General features: G+C 49.8%; 1 protein-coding gene across 1 annotated transcript in view; it reads right to left on the reverse strand.

Annotated features, from left to right (window-relative positions):
- ADAM12 (ADAM metallopeptidase domain 12) overlaps nt 1–15,046 on the reverse strand; it is a 414,517-nt gene that overhangs the window by 57,123 nt on the left and 342,348 nt on the right. The window contains exons 12-14 of the mRNA XM_055424409.2: nt 9,916–10,093; nt 5,387–5,476; nt 3,708–3,903 (exon numbers count right to left, since the gene is read on the reverse strand). Of these exons, the coding sequence (XP_055280384.2) occupies nt 3,708–3,903; nt 5,387–5,476; nt 9,916–10,093 (464 nt within the window). The remainder of the gene's footprint in view (nt 1–3,707; nt 3,904–5,386; nt 5,477–9,915; nt 10,094–15,046) is intronic.

Below are 15,046 nucleotides of genomic sequence, written 5' to 3' on the forward strand. Positions count from 1 at the left end.
CACCCCCTCCAACCCTGCCCCATGCTGAGCCCGAGTCCCTCCTCTTGTGCCACCAGATCACGGCCCTCTCCGCACCCCCAGGCACTGTGCAAGCTGCAAGCTACTGCACACTACTATATACATGCAATATATTCACAGACATGAAATAGACAAGCTGCAGTAGAGGACAACAAAATACCCACGCCGGAGGCGCATGACTCTCCCCATTTTCAGTGAGACACAAGAAGGTTGAGGAACTTGCTGAAGGTCACCCTTTTAGAAAGTGGTCCATGCAATGCCTCTGGACCCCCAAGAGGGCCTTATGTCCTAATCCTTGAACCCTGTGACTATGCGACCTAACTTGGCAGAAGGGACTTTGGGGATGTGATTAAGAAATTGAGATGGGAAATGATGCTGGGCAACCTGGATGGTCCAATGTAATCCCAAGGATCCTTGTAAGAGGGAGGCAGAGGATCAAAGTCAGAGACAAAGATCTGACCACAGAAGTGGAAGTCACAGAGACAGAGATTTGAAGATTCTTTACTGCTGGCTTTGAAGGCGTGAAGGGGCCATGAGCCAAGAATCGCGGGCAGCCCCTCAAAGCTGGAAAAGGCCAGAAAACAGATGCTCCCCCAGAGCCTCCAAAGGTTAACACTGCCCTGCCAGCATCTTGATTTTAGGACTTCTGTCCCCAGGAACTAGAAGATGATAAACTCGTGGTGTCATAAGCCACTGTGAGGGCAGACACACAAAGCTTACCCAGTGTCCTTGAACTGGAGAGCTAGGCCATCACACTAATATAAGGAAAGAAACACCCTGCATTAGCAAAGCGGGTGGTTGAAGGCCCTTTAAGAAACCCCCTGGTACAGGGAGCCCCTGCTGCTTCTGGCACCAAGTTCTCTATGCTCCTGAGGAGGCCAGTGTGATGACTGCCAGAACGAAGAAGGTCAAGAGGGATGGATCCCAAGAAGCCACCAGCCTGCAGACTCCCCCAACCTCATCCCCACGCCGGTCATTTCCAGGAATGGGCACTTCTGACGTCAGAGATGTGTAGTCTGTGTGCCCGCCGTTGCTGGGCAAGGGCCCCTTCCGTCACCAGGGTTGGTGGGAGGGGAGAGAAGGGGCCAGCCCGGACCCTGGGGCGGCAGGCCCCACCCTCGCTCGCAGGGACGTGGGGGGACCAAGCAGGTAACTCCCTACTGCTTCTGCTCTGGAGAAGCTCAGCCTGTGAGTCATGCCGTCAAGTCTGTCTGCCTGTCTGCCTCTCTCTCTCTGGTCAGGCAGCTCAAGAAGGACTAATCAGATGAGCTAAAAACACCAGCCTCGGTCGCCATGAATCACAGGCCCGCAGCCAGCTGAGTCATTCAGCGGCAGGGCTGAGAGAGCCGTGGGGCTCCGTCTGAGCTCACCCTGGAGCCGGGGCCAGACGCTGTAAGTCAGCAGGGCACCAGAGGCCGTGCTTCGCTCCAACAGCTCCGAGTGCTGTGTGCTCTGGCCACGGAATGCTCCTTGGAAGGGAGCGATGCAACCAAGTCCCCTGTAACTCAACTCGAGTCTGGGGAGAGGCTGGGCAGGGATGGCCACTAGGGACGCTTTGGGCCACAAAGGTTTGGCCTGGGGCAGCAGCGCTGACCCAAAGTGACCCACTCAGCTAAAAGGTGTCTGGTCACTCGCCATTCAGAGCCCGTGCAAGTGGGTGGCATGCAGATAGTGAGCGCCTCTGTTGCACTGGTCATGGGGAGCATTTGAGGCTGTGAGTCCTACCTGCCTGGAGACCCTCCTGCCCAGCTGTGGAGGAGGTCTGGGGGCTGGTCAGGTTCCAAAGTCCAAGCACTAAGGCTCCAGGTACCACCACTTCCTCTTTCTATCTGCCTGAGTTCATCAGCTGACTCACTGGAAAAGCGCCCCTGATGCTGGGAAAGATTGAAAGCAGGAGGAGAAGGGGGCGACAGAGGATGAGATAGTTGGATGGCATCACCGACTCGATGAACGTGAGTTTGAGCAAACTTGAGAAGATCGTGAAGGACAGGGAAGCCTGGCAGGCTACAGTCCATGGGATCGCAAAGAATCAGATGTGACTTAGTGACTGAACAAGAAGCTCATCAGTAAAGCCCGAGGCCTTGGAAGAACTCTCCAGAGAATGAGATAAATGAAGGCATGGTGAGCCGCTGGGTGCTGCATCCGGGCTGCGATCTCTTCTCCCTCAGAAGGTCCCCCGTGCACGGGAGCACTGGCTCGGCTGCAGGGCGGTGGCAGTGGGCTCCACGAGAGCCCCCAGGCCAAGCAAGGCACGCTGTGTCCCCCACACTCAGGCCATTGCTTCTGCGTCGTGCTTCAAACCCAAGCTCTGAGGTTAGTCACTGCTGTTTGCCCTCATCATTCCTAAACCCTAAACCCCAAATCCCACCAGCAAAGTCAGACAGAGGCCCACATCGGCTCTCCCTCCCCTACAGAGCCCGAGTTGGCCTGGCCCCCTGCCTGGGCCTTGCTGACCACAGTGGCCTTGCCACAGCTGGGGCCTCCGGCCAGAACCGAGGCCGCCCTGCAGCCAACGGGAAGGGGCAGAAGAAAGACAAGATCGTTGGGTCACGGTCTTGGAAAATACCCGCTGTGGGATTCACAGTTAGATCCTCGATGCAGAGACAGGGGCCAACCCCCGGGGTGACGAGCCCCTGCTCTGAGTCGCCCTGCCCTAGGCCCTGGGTCTCTGGCCCCAGAAGACCGGGCAACAGAAGAGAGAGACACACAGGGGACGGCGCCTTCCCCCTTTCACTTCTGAGCATCTGTTTGATGTTAGAGCTTCGGTGGAACTTGCGTTCGAGGCCTGGCTCTTTGAGGTGATGGCCCAGTGTGGGAACTCTGGCTGGACTTGGTCACAGTACCAGCCTCGCAACCTTGGGAAATGACTTCCGGCCTCTGAGTCTGAGCTTCTTCCTTCTGTAAAGCTGCGGTCATTGTCTCCACCTCAGGCGTCCTGTCCTGGGAGGGTAACGCAAACCAGGCTGAGCCCGGGTCCAGCGGCCCATGGGCAGGAAGTGATGAACCATCTCTCAGGGACCCAACTGTGCAGAGGCCGCTTCCTGGCCACATTCCCACCTGGGTGCTTTTTTTCTGGGACACACGCCTCTGTCACTCTGCTTTCAGAACAAAAAGGTATTGAAGGCCCTTAACACCTGTCTCCACGCTCTTCCTCTGGAGTCCAGGCCTCCCACTCTGGGCCCTCCCTCTGAATATCCTTCCCTGTCACAGAGTCCGCATCAAGTGGACTCTGGCTTTCCTGAGGCAGCCCCTCCACCACCCCTCGCCCCCTGGGCGCACCGACATCCTCTCCGGCACCCTCGGCCCATGGCTGGGGCTGTCACTCGAGCGCCAAGAAGGACTTGCACAGAATCAGGGTTGCGGGCGGGGATGTTGTGCCGCCTGTCTGCCCGGCTCCCTGTTCCGCCGTCTGAGGGCAGCGGTCCTGGCTGATTCGGCCCTGGCTCCCCACGGGCACACGGAAGGTACTCATACGTCTCTGGCCAGACCATTCCGTTGTGCCTCAGGGCGGGCTCCGGACAGCACCCACTTTTGCGTGCCCTGTGCCCGACAGGCCCCGGTCCCACCACAAAGCCCGTCGCTTCAGCCCAACAGAAGGAAGGTTCTCGACAGCGCGCTCCAGGAGGGCGCTCACGGAAACAGAGGGCAGGCCTGGCAGCCTCAGCACCCGGGCTGGTGGGGCTGCGTACCTGGCCCCCAGAGGGCGGCGCACTGCTGCTCGTGGGTCTGGCAGACGCCGTTGTAGCAGTAGCCGTCCATCCCCTGGCACGGGTGTCCGTCGTGCAGATACACGTTGGCCGGGCAGTGAGGACTGGCCCCTGTGCAGAACTCCGCGAGGTCGCAGGCGTTGCTGGGGTCCCTGCACGCAGTTCCTGCCGGCTTCAGCTGCAAGGAGAGGGCAGGCTATAAGCATGTGGCTGCAGGAAAGGGGGATGAGCAGTCCCAGCAACACTCCGGGTAGATGGGAGCAGGGCCACCCTCGTGTGGCCTCACCTAGATGGGTGTGGACTTCAAAGGAAGTTCCCTTTACTGAAGGGAGAGCTCATTAAGTAAAGAGTCTCGCTCTGGGATTCACCTTTCCACTGTGGGGTGGTGGGGGCAGCTAAGATGCGGCTCTTTTTAATTTCCTGCAACATCAGGGTTTCCTGGTGAGCAGACAAGCTGGTCGCTGGCCCCGAGACCTTAGAGGAGGCGGCAAGTGGGGTGCTGCCTGATGGACCCATCGATTCTTAAGAACAAGATCTCTGGATACCAACACCATCACTTGTTTTAAGATCACATTTGCATTTAAAGCGTTCGCTTTTGTGGGCAAGATGATAAAAATCATCCCAAGGGCATACTTGCAACAGCAATTTTACTTTGCTGTCAAATCACAGAGCTGGGAACCTGGCTGTAGGACTTCACAGGGGCAGGGAGAGAAGTAGTAAACCGAAGGAACCAAAGGAGCCACACAACGGTGCCTCATCTTTTTGATGTCGAGGAGCATATGGCTCAGGGTGGCTTGTCTGAGGTTACAGAGCCAGTGACCAGCCCCGCCTCAAATCCCCCACTCCAGGGACTTCCACCACCAGCAGCTGCAAGCCAGGGGTGCCAGCTTCTTTAATATCCCCATAAACTGATCACAGGAAAGGGGTGAAGGATACTTTAAGCTGAATGTAAAATGTTACAATGCACTTTGGAAACACTGCGCTCTGCCTGGGTGGCTAAGAGGGAGTTTCCTGCAAGCAGAAGGTCAAGATCAATTGCTTAATTAAAAGGAAATAAAACTCTACCCTTGGAACATCTGAATCAAAAGCTGAGATGTCGACTCTGCCAGATCTCAGCTCTGAACAGTGAGACAAAGGATGGAACTGCCAACACGAATGCAGTCAGGGTGGCAGAAAATGGCAGAGTCTAAAACTGCCAACTTGGCTGGGCTGGGTCAGCCAGTACCTTCTGTTGGGGGTCGTCAAGAGCAAGATGTTGAGGTCGTGGAGAACAAGCCACCCACCACCTCAGCCAGCAGGCAGACATTCTTGGGATGGAGCAGAGGGACCTGATGTGAGTCCTCCCTGTGAGAGGGCGAACTGGTTCTCAAAGACTTCCTCCAACAGCACGACCAGAACAGTTAATGGGGAGCCTGAGTTTTTTGGTTCAATTTCCTTCCAGCACCTAAATAATTTATTGCAGATGTCTTAGCATTAAAATGTGCATTTCACACAAAGATTAGGAGATAATAAAAATAGGAGGTAGAGAGTGCCAGCTTGTGTGATAAGGACCACAGTTCCCCAGCAGCGAGCACTGGGAAATCACCCTGCCCTGTAGCTCGCCCTGTACCGGTGTTGAACCTGCAGAACCCGTGGATGACCTTGGGAGCAGGAGGACTCACCCGGCAGTTTTCACAGCACAGTCCATGCGCGCAGACAGCGTCTGGCTTCAGGGTACAGGTGGTGGCATTACAGCAGAGATTCTGACATTCCTGGAGACAGGAAGAGGTTTGACAGGGTCACCAGGGGGCCACTACTCACCAAAAGCAAAGGTCGCACTTTCAGTGACTGGAAAGGGAAGAAAGAACCCCAGGGCCTGGCTCTTGAGCTGAAAACCAGCCTGAACGAGGATTATCTTCCTTTGGAAGAAAGCAGAGCTTCTGGTAAGTGTTTATGAACTGCCTGGGAGTGCATGTCCCTGGGAAAAGTCAGTAGCACTCAAGCATCTTTCACGATGGGGTGAGGGATGGGACAGAAGGCTGGCTGGCTCCGGAGGCCATTTGCATCGGCAGCGGTGGGGCCGTGTGTGTCTGCAAGGAGCTCAGGCCTCAGTGCAGTGACCTGTATCGGGATCACTGGAGCCCTTTGAACGTGTTTGAAAATTTCCATAGATGAACACAAACTTAACTCTTCAAAGACTGATCCAGAGTTTAACCACGAGCACAGTGGCAGGAAATGAAGTCAAAATAGTTGTGTTTGAACCACAGCAGTCCAACCTGAGGCCGCAGCTGGACTCTTGGTTAGCACAGGGAGGGTGTCTCACCCACCAAGACACTCCTCAGGTCAGAAAAGCACCTCAGAATGAGCAGGAGACCGGAAGGAGGTCTGTGGGCTGTGCCCATAGATTTGCAAGGGATTTAAACAGGTCAAATAGTAGATGGATGGTCCTCTCTGAAATAAACACGAGAGAGGAAGTGAACTCCTGTGTTATGCTTCATTTCACAGGTACCCAATCTTTTGTAGCATAAAGAAACCAGAGGCTATAGTTTTGCTTAGCTCTTAACAGAAGGCCTGCACATATCTCTTCAGTGTATTTATGACATCGTGTGCTTCAGGACATTCTGGTAACTTGGAGTTGACACATTTTAGAGGAAATTGAATTGCCATTAGAAAGAGGAGCTCAACAGTCTTCAGAGTTGAACTGATCAATGTCCTTTTATTTTCTCATATATGGTGTGTGCTGAAGAATTTATATATTATTGGCTACAGGCCCATCACATACTATTTTCATAGTGTAACAGTTAACTCCCCAAACCATCTCCCATGAATGAATTTATCATCAGTATCATAAATGCAATGAATAAAACGTTGATAATCCAGAAGATTTATGGCTCAACCAGGATATCTCAACTGTATCCCATGTAAAACTCTATGAATGATGTTCCCAGTGACTGCTCGCTCCTATTACACACACCCCCCAGGTTATTCAATTTTAAAATTGCTCAAGGAATTTATAAACATCCAGAGTGTGTAATATATACAGTAAGAGAAAACTGCCAACCAGAAGCCAACGCTGTAACTTTCAGGACAGTAAGGAATTCTAATTCATGGACTTACAATCCTAAAACATTCAGGAACTTGTGTTTTTATAAACGGAGTCCATTAGTGGTACACCTGATCAGTGCCACAACACATATAATGATGCTGTCCTGTATGTATGGTCTAAATGGCTCTTCTAATGACATGTGGGCCAATGACACATTACAGACTTCCTTGCACTTCTAAGGTAAATCAACCATCCTAAAACTGGTTTGTAAGATCCTTTAAGAACCAGGTCCCAATCCCCCCGACGAAACTGCTAAATAATATACACAGAAGTTCAAATGGAAACAAAGCCAAGTAGCATGGTTTTGACTTCAAAAGGGATTGATAATGTGAGCAAGATAACTAAGTTTAAAAGATATTTGCAAGCTACTGGCATGCAATTGACTTTAAACAAGGAGATAAGGCTGCTTTTTCAATCCTATTAGCTTGGAAGAATGAGCGAGTTGTCAGGATACCCTTATGGTGGATATAAATCTAATGTCCTGGACTCAAGGGTTCAGCACTCACTTGCCTTTTAACTACCCAGAATCTATTTCTTCTGCAGAACTCTGTTTATCAGAAGAGACAAATGCTTCATCCGTTGATGCAGCTATTATTTTAGCGTTCAATAGAGAAGTTCAACAGTCAATGAACGCTCAGCCTCCAACTGCAGAGTAATGAAGCCGTGAGAGGATTTTCAGCAAATGCCCTAATTGTCATTCTTGGCTTGTAGGTATTGGACAGAGGTTCTCAGTCACCATGAACTGGGCTGAGACAACAATGCATCTTCTTGAAAAGAGTCGCCATTATTTCTGGAGCAGAAGCTGGGTCCTGTTGTGAGCTGGGGCAGTGGTTCTGACCCATTCACTCACCGAGGTGGTGACACTAGAGTGTGTTATGGTCCAGGGGATGCATGGGCTGATAGGAAACAGAGGCATGATGGTTATTTACAGTGCTTGAGTGCTGAGTAGGGGAATAAAGAACCCAGGTTCACTAAAGTATTGGTCAGTTTGGAAACTGGAAATGGGCTTTCATATCATCAGAGCACAGCGTGACCTTAAACCTTAAAAAGTAAACAAAAAAATTTAAAATTAGAAAACTAAAAATTGAGGGAAAAATCTTGCCCGTGACTTTCAAAGATTTCTTGGGAGAAAGAATTCTGGATGAAGAGAATGAGTTCTTGTCAGATATCAAGGACTTATTAAATGAGGGCCCTACACATAGAATATCAGGCAGGGAGAGTATAGCTCTGCCTAAGCAAGGAGTTTGATTTCATCAAAATCTGTCCTGCAAGGCAATAAGTTGCCTGAAGAGACAGTAACCCCCCTGTCAAAGCTGAATGACTCCTTGATGGGGGTAAAAGAGAAGGTCATAATATCAATGGCAAATTTCAGGCACTCAAGGGTTTGCTGATGTGATGCTGGTGATGGCAGTGGTGATGAAGATACGGCGGTGCTGGAAATGACAACAGAGATGGTGGTGGAAATGGTAACCGTGGCGATGTTAACCCTGATAATGAAGAGGGAGGCAGGGATGCTGGTGACCATGCTGGTCTATGGAATAAATGACTCTGCTAATAGAGTCATCCCAAACCTGAGAGTTCATGGCTTCAGGGAGAGCTGCCACATTTATTTAAATTAATATGCAATTACAAGGAGTTCAAACAAAAGATAAACCATTTCAAGTCAACCTGACCTCTCCTGAGAAACAGGAGTAAACTGTTTTTTTCCTTTAAGCAATTAGAAAAAAATCTCTGAACAATTTCCCCTTTGTATAACCCATCCCAAGATGGTTTCAAGTTTTCCTCCACTCATCAAAAAGAGTTTCTGTAAGGCCATAATTAGGATTTTGTTCCTGCATAGTAACCAAGCTTTGTGTGCTGTGAGCAAAATTAAACACCCTCATGGACAGCGCCATGACCCTGGGCGAATCCTGAATTTGGCAAGGGCACAGAAACACTTGATCAAGCTGCCTCTTCAACCCCCGTCCCCGAGCACTTATAGTCACTCTCAATATTCTTACAGGAATGGTCAGATGGAGTCCAAGATTATTCCTGCTGCCATGGAAAAGCTCAGAGGCTTGGAGAGGGTAGGATACGATGAGGAGTCCACAACCAGCTGTTTGTCTGATGAACACAGCGATGCAAGGTAAGTCTCAAGAATCTCAGCACAAGTCTCCTTCCATCCTAGAATCCTTTCAGAGCAGCCCTCCAAGATGTGCTCTTCTTAAGCCCTCACCAGGCCCATTTGTAAATTTAGCTAATACCCACCTTGAACTTGTCTACCACTGCAGCTCACATAAGCTCCCAGAGAGGGACTCCCACGTGTAGACAGCGTGCTATGCAAACGGGTGACTGATTTATTCTAAACACAACCTCCTCCAAACTTTGAGGGGCTCTTGTTTTACCAGGCAGTCTCACTGTGTCCTTTCTCTCTCCTTCCCATGATTATTCAGAGATTTTTTTTTTAAAAAAATGGCTGCTACAATTTTGATGGTGATTAACTTTATACTGGGCCCTATGGAAGCATGAAAATGTCCTGACAGTGGCTGGAAAGCAGGGTGAGATAAGCCTTTTGCTGGATTAAAAATGTTCTCTGCTCTCACTTATTGCTTCTGAAAACTGACAAGCTGAGAAGCAGGAGCTTGGGAGCCTCAGGTCACACATTTAGAGGAGGCTGCGGAGACAAGGGCAGAATTTCAACTCGGGAGGCATCTCTTGGTTAAACACGAACGCTGCTTATTCAAATTCCCCTTGGGCTGCACACCTTGCAGAGAGAAAGACTTGGGGCTTATTAGCCATTTGAAGCCAGCATTCCAAGGCTTTCTTCTCTGTCAAATTCAAAGCTAAATGCTCTTTCATTGTTCTCGTCCTCATCTTCCCGAGACTGCCGCGCCCTTCAACAGAGAAGATTCTTTATCTCTTTAAACCAGTGATACAACTTAATTCTACGCAATACTTGGCATTCAGGAAGGCCGTCCTGGCTTATGAAGCTTGCTCAAGGTGGCCCGAGGACTTTCCCATCCTGATTCTCCAGCGCTATTTGTTCTGCTGCACAGTTCCTTCAAATTCTTGCTGGTTGGCCCAGCTGTAAACGCGAGACAAATGTCCCGTGAACGTTTCTCTTACCTCCGGCTCCCCACAGTCACACTCCTCTCCTTCTTCAACGTATCCGTTCCCGCACTTCTGGCCCCCGAAGGACTGCTTCACTTCCGGCAGGTTGAACAGACACATGCCCATGCCCTTCTCCAGGCTGGCCTCCAGGTCCTTCCTGCTGCAGCTGCTGAACATCATGGGGAACGGGAACCTGCAGGAAGGAGGCGGGATGTCAGTCGTCAGGGAACAGAATGGCCTGTGCATCGTCCTTCTTGTGCCAGTGTGCGTGGTACCCACGGACATCACCTGGGTGGGTGGTCACTCTCTCAGTGAGTGAAAGCTTGAAAGCTGTAAATGAGGCACCTTCAGGTAAACCCTCTGGTCTAATCCTGCACAGTTCCAACACCACCAATGAGGAAGGGTTACCGGCTCAGTCATAGCTCGACTCTCTGTGACCCCATGGACTGCAGCCCGCCAGGCTCCTCTCTGTCCATGGAATTCTCCAGGCGAGAACACTGGAGTGGGCTGCCATTCCCTTCTCCAGGGGATCTTCCTGACCCAGAGATGGAACCTGGGTCTCCTGCATTACAGGCAGATTCTTTACCATCTAAGCCACAAGTGCTTTATCCCCAAAGAAATGATCTTTGGATGGTTTCAAATCGACAGCTCCAGACAGTGTCTCATTACAGACATCATTAACAGCTCTGTGTGAGATGATACAATGGAAAGGGAAGACTTAGGACCTGTAGCTTGTAATATAACTATGTGAGGAAGTTTTCTAACTTCATTGTTCGGAATGGCCATCATCAGAAAGTCTACACATAATAAGGGCTGGAGAGGGTGTGGAGAAGAGGGAGCCCTCCTACACTGTTGGTAGGAATGTAAACTGGTGCAGCTACTAGGGAGAACAGCAGGGAGGGTCCTTAAATACTAAAAATAGAGTCACCATATGATTCTGCAATCCCACTCCTGGACATATATCCAGAAAAGATGAACACTAACTTAAAAAAGACACATGCACCCTATGTTTATAGTGGCACTGTTTACAACAGCCAACACGTGGAAACAACGTAAATGTTTATCAGCAGATGAATGGATAAAGAAGGTGTGGGACATATAGGTAAAAGGGAACATTACTCAGCCATAAAAAGGATGAACAATGCCATCTGCACCAACGTGGATGGACGCAGAGATTACCATACAAAGAGAAGTCAGAGAAAGACGAATCATCTGGTATCACTTCAGTTCAGTTCAGTTCAGTCGCTCAGTCGTGTCTGACTCTTTGTGACTCCATGACTCACAACATGCCAGGCCTCCCTGTCCATCACCACCCGGAGTTCACTCAAACTCATGTCTATCGAGTCGGTGATGCCATCCAACCATCTCATTCTCTGTTGTCCCCCTTCTCCTCCTGCCCCCAATCCCTCCCAGCATCAGAGTCTTTTCCAGTGAGTCAACTCGTCGCATGAGGTGACCAAAGTATTGGAGTTTCAGCTTAACATCAGTCCTTCCAATGAACACCCAGGACTGATCTCCTTTAGGATGGACTGGTTGGATATCCTTGCAGTCCAAGGGACTCTCAAGAGTCTTTTCCAACACCACAGTTCAAAAGCATTAATTCTTGGGCGATCAGCTTTCTTCATAGTCCAACTCTCACATCCATACATGACCACTGGAAAAACCATATATGTGGAATATAAAAAATGATACAAATAAACTTATTTACAGAAATAGACTCTCAGACATAGAAAACAAATTTATGGTTACCAAAGCAAAAGGGAGAGAGGGATAAATTAGGAGGTTGGGGTTAGCAGATAACAAAGTACTATATATAATACAGATAACCAACAAGGAGAAGATTCTTGAGAGTCCTGTGGGCTGCAAGGAGATCAAACCGTCAAACCTAAAGGAAACTAACCCTGAATATTCATTGGATGAACTGATACTGAAGCTCCAATACTTTGGCCATTTGATGTAAAGATCCAATTCATTGGAAAAAGACCCTGATGCTGGGAAAGATTGAAGGCAGAAGAAAGGGACGACAGAGGATGAGATGGCTGGATGGCATCACCGACTCGATGGACATGAGTTTGAGCAAGCTCTGCGAGCTGGTGATGGACAGGGAAGCCTGGCGTGCCGTAGCCCATGGGGTCGCAAAGAGTTGGATGCGACTGAACAACAAAACCAGTAAGACCTGATATACAGCACAGGGAATGATATATTAATACGGTATCTTTTAATAACCTATAATGAAAAGAATCAAAACGTACATATAACTGAGTTACTCTGCCGTACACTGGAAACTAACGCAGCATTGTAAATCGACTATACTTCAATTAAAAATAGTAATAAAGGCAATTGCTACCCTGAGGCAGGGGGAAGGTACAAATGACTGGGCTTATCAGCTTCCTGGCTTCACGGACATCATCTCCACAGGGGGTGGTGGTCAAGAGCATGGCTGATACTGGTTTGAATCCATGAAGGGCAAATTGCTGTCTCCTCAGGCATAGCCTTAAAAGAACAGAGGAGGTCAGATGTGCGGGTCCTGCTCTTGTCTATAAAAACCAGGCTTGCAAAGGGATGTGGCCAAGTTGGCCGATTTCCCCGCAAAGCTCAATCTCCCCCTTCCCTGGCCATGAGGGGCGTGCCAGCCCCCTCACACCTGGACGGGCTGTGTGACAATTCTTGGTGACGGAATTAGCAGGGGTGAAATGATATGCAGTTAAGTGGCGATTCCTTCCTCTTCCCTGTGGCCAGCTGAGCTCAGAGCACCCCAGCATCCTAGCAGGGGACGAGGCGGAACATCACCTGGCCCTGACTCACCGCACGGTGCAGAGCCCCACGGCAGCACATGGAAGGGAGCCCCCGTCTAGGACGGTAAGCCACTGGAAACTGGGGGTTTTCCTATACCTGCTAGTGTTCCCTAACATATACAGAACATCTGACTCTTTTACGAACGCGTTTTCCCATGTCTTAGGCAGCAATTATAAGGGCTAAGCCCACCAGAAACCCAAGTTTTATTACTTAGTGAGGAAGCAGAGCCTGCCCACCAGCAAGCCCAAGCATCCTCTCCCATGCTGACGTTTAGAGGATGACGTTATAATTGGATCCCAGTCAACTGGCTAAACCAATGCGTGCTGCTATGTCTCCCTGAGGATGACAGACTAGCCACCATTCAGTGACTGAATCTGGAAATATTTCAAGACCGTGATGAGTTCCAGGGCCAAACGGGTAACACTGCTACCTCCCCAAGTGTTTTCTATCAATCTCAGGTTATTAACTCTGAAGTGTAATTCTAATCCACAGGCAAATTAATACATGCAAAGTCTTGCTCTCGGATGCAATGGCAATAAACCAAGACTTATCTGGAGTGCTGTAACCAAGTTCCTTTTGAACTCTCTGTAACTTTCCTGGGCAGACAGATTGATTATTCCTGGTATCAAAGTGACGCTGAATAGCTTCAGATGACGAGCCATAAGAAAGAGTAATTCTGTGCATTAAGAAGGGCTTGGTGTGGAAAATACGATGTATTGCACAGGGGATAGAAAACAGTCCTTTGCAGTAGAAGAGATCGAACTTTCTCCCGTGTGAGCTTTTCCCAGGCTGCCCCATCTCAGGCCTGATCCCGGAGGCTAAATCTCACTCTCAGGCCAACAATGCCCAACCAGGTGTTGTGATGAGAGCTCACCAGTTCATTCTGGGAGGAAACTGATTCCTAGAAAATGTTAACAGGGAATTAGGAGAGACACTGGATAGACTGTAAGCCTCGGGAAGAGTTTGTACTACGACTAATAGCAGCTGAGAGAAGCCCAGTGAAAGAGGGGTTATCAGCCATCCAGTTCCCAAGGGAGTAAGACGTGTGCAGGGCTGAGACCAGCTCCAGGCACAGCTCTGACAAGCCCTCCCATCTCACTGTCTTTCAAAACAAATACATTTTGAATTTTTTTTTCCAGCGGGGGTTGACATTAAAAAAGGAACAGAAATGAGATGAATGAGATCAGTGTAAGTTCAGCATTTAAAATTCAGAGCATCTGGGAGAGGAGAACAGATCACTAGTAGCAAAAAACAACTCTTTCTGTGTCTGTGGGTATGGTCAGATAAGAGTCGAGTTATCTGTGTAACAGTACATTTCTTGTTCTTAGGTGGTTTTTTTTTTTCTTTCCCCTATTCTGTTGAAGGACAAAGCCCAGATGCTTTTAAAAGTTTTTTCTTGTTTAGTGTCATGGATAACATCCATCCAGTTCACAGCTTCCCAACCTTGCTCTAAGGAAGAGCGTCCAGGCACTAATTCCTCGAGGTGCCTCCCTCTGTTTGTTCTTTATTTTTAACTGGAGGATAATTGCTTTACAACGTTGCAATACAAATGTTGGTCTCTGCCACACATCAGCATGAATCAGCCGTAGGTACCCGCACATCCGCTCGCTCTTGAACTCCCACCGCCCAGCCAACCCCACCGCACCCCTCTATGCTGTCAGAGCGAGGTGCCTGTTTTAGCAGCAGAGCAGCACTGCCAGTCGGGGTGTGGAGGGGTCACCGACGCTGGCCCTTGGTTCCATCACTCCCAGCACGGAGCCGGGGCTGACACCACGCAGCCCGGGTTCACCGGCGCGACACCTGGCTTCAAGGTCGGTACAAGGAAAACCTCCACCAGCTGCCGGCTCACAGCTCCTGCCCCGAGCACATGTGAGAGGGGCATCTTCCCCTCCAATCTGGACCTTCCTGACTCGCTCCGAGTGACCCCAGGGAGGCCCCTTAGGAAGGCTGAAACCCTTCCCCGTACTTTCCTGTCCTCTCTGTGGGCTGGACCGGTCAACATTTCCCCTCTAAGGGAGAATGGAGAAAGGCCACTTGCATCCTCCAAGACCTCTCATTTGATGACGAATGGCAATGAGACCAGGGAGCGTTCTGCACTTGACTGCATCCTTTCATGATTCCTTATCATGGGAACAGGTGACTATTTCTCTCTGATAGAATATTCCTGAGCCCTATTTGGGGGCATTTGGAGAAAGTCAGCCTTTGGAGGAATCAGAGCAGAGTACCCTGTCACTCATCACTCAGTTATTCTGCAAGTATTTATTCAAAACCTGAGTGCCAAGCATTGTACCAGGTCCTGGAGAGACAGGAGTGAATAAAACACCCCCCCGAATCTTGGCCATGGTGGAGC

Source organism: Moschus berezovskii, chromosome 12 (assembly GCF_049115385.1).
Source record: "Moschus berezovskii isolate FMDL1 chromosome 12, NW_MosBer_1.0, whole genome shotgun sequence".
Classification (NCBI taxonomy): Eukaryota; Metazoa; Chordata; class Mammalia; order Artiodactyla; family Moschidae; genus Moschus; species Moschus berezovskii.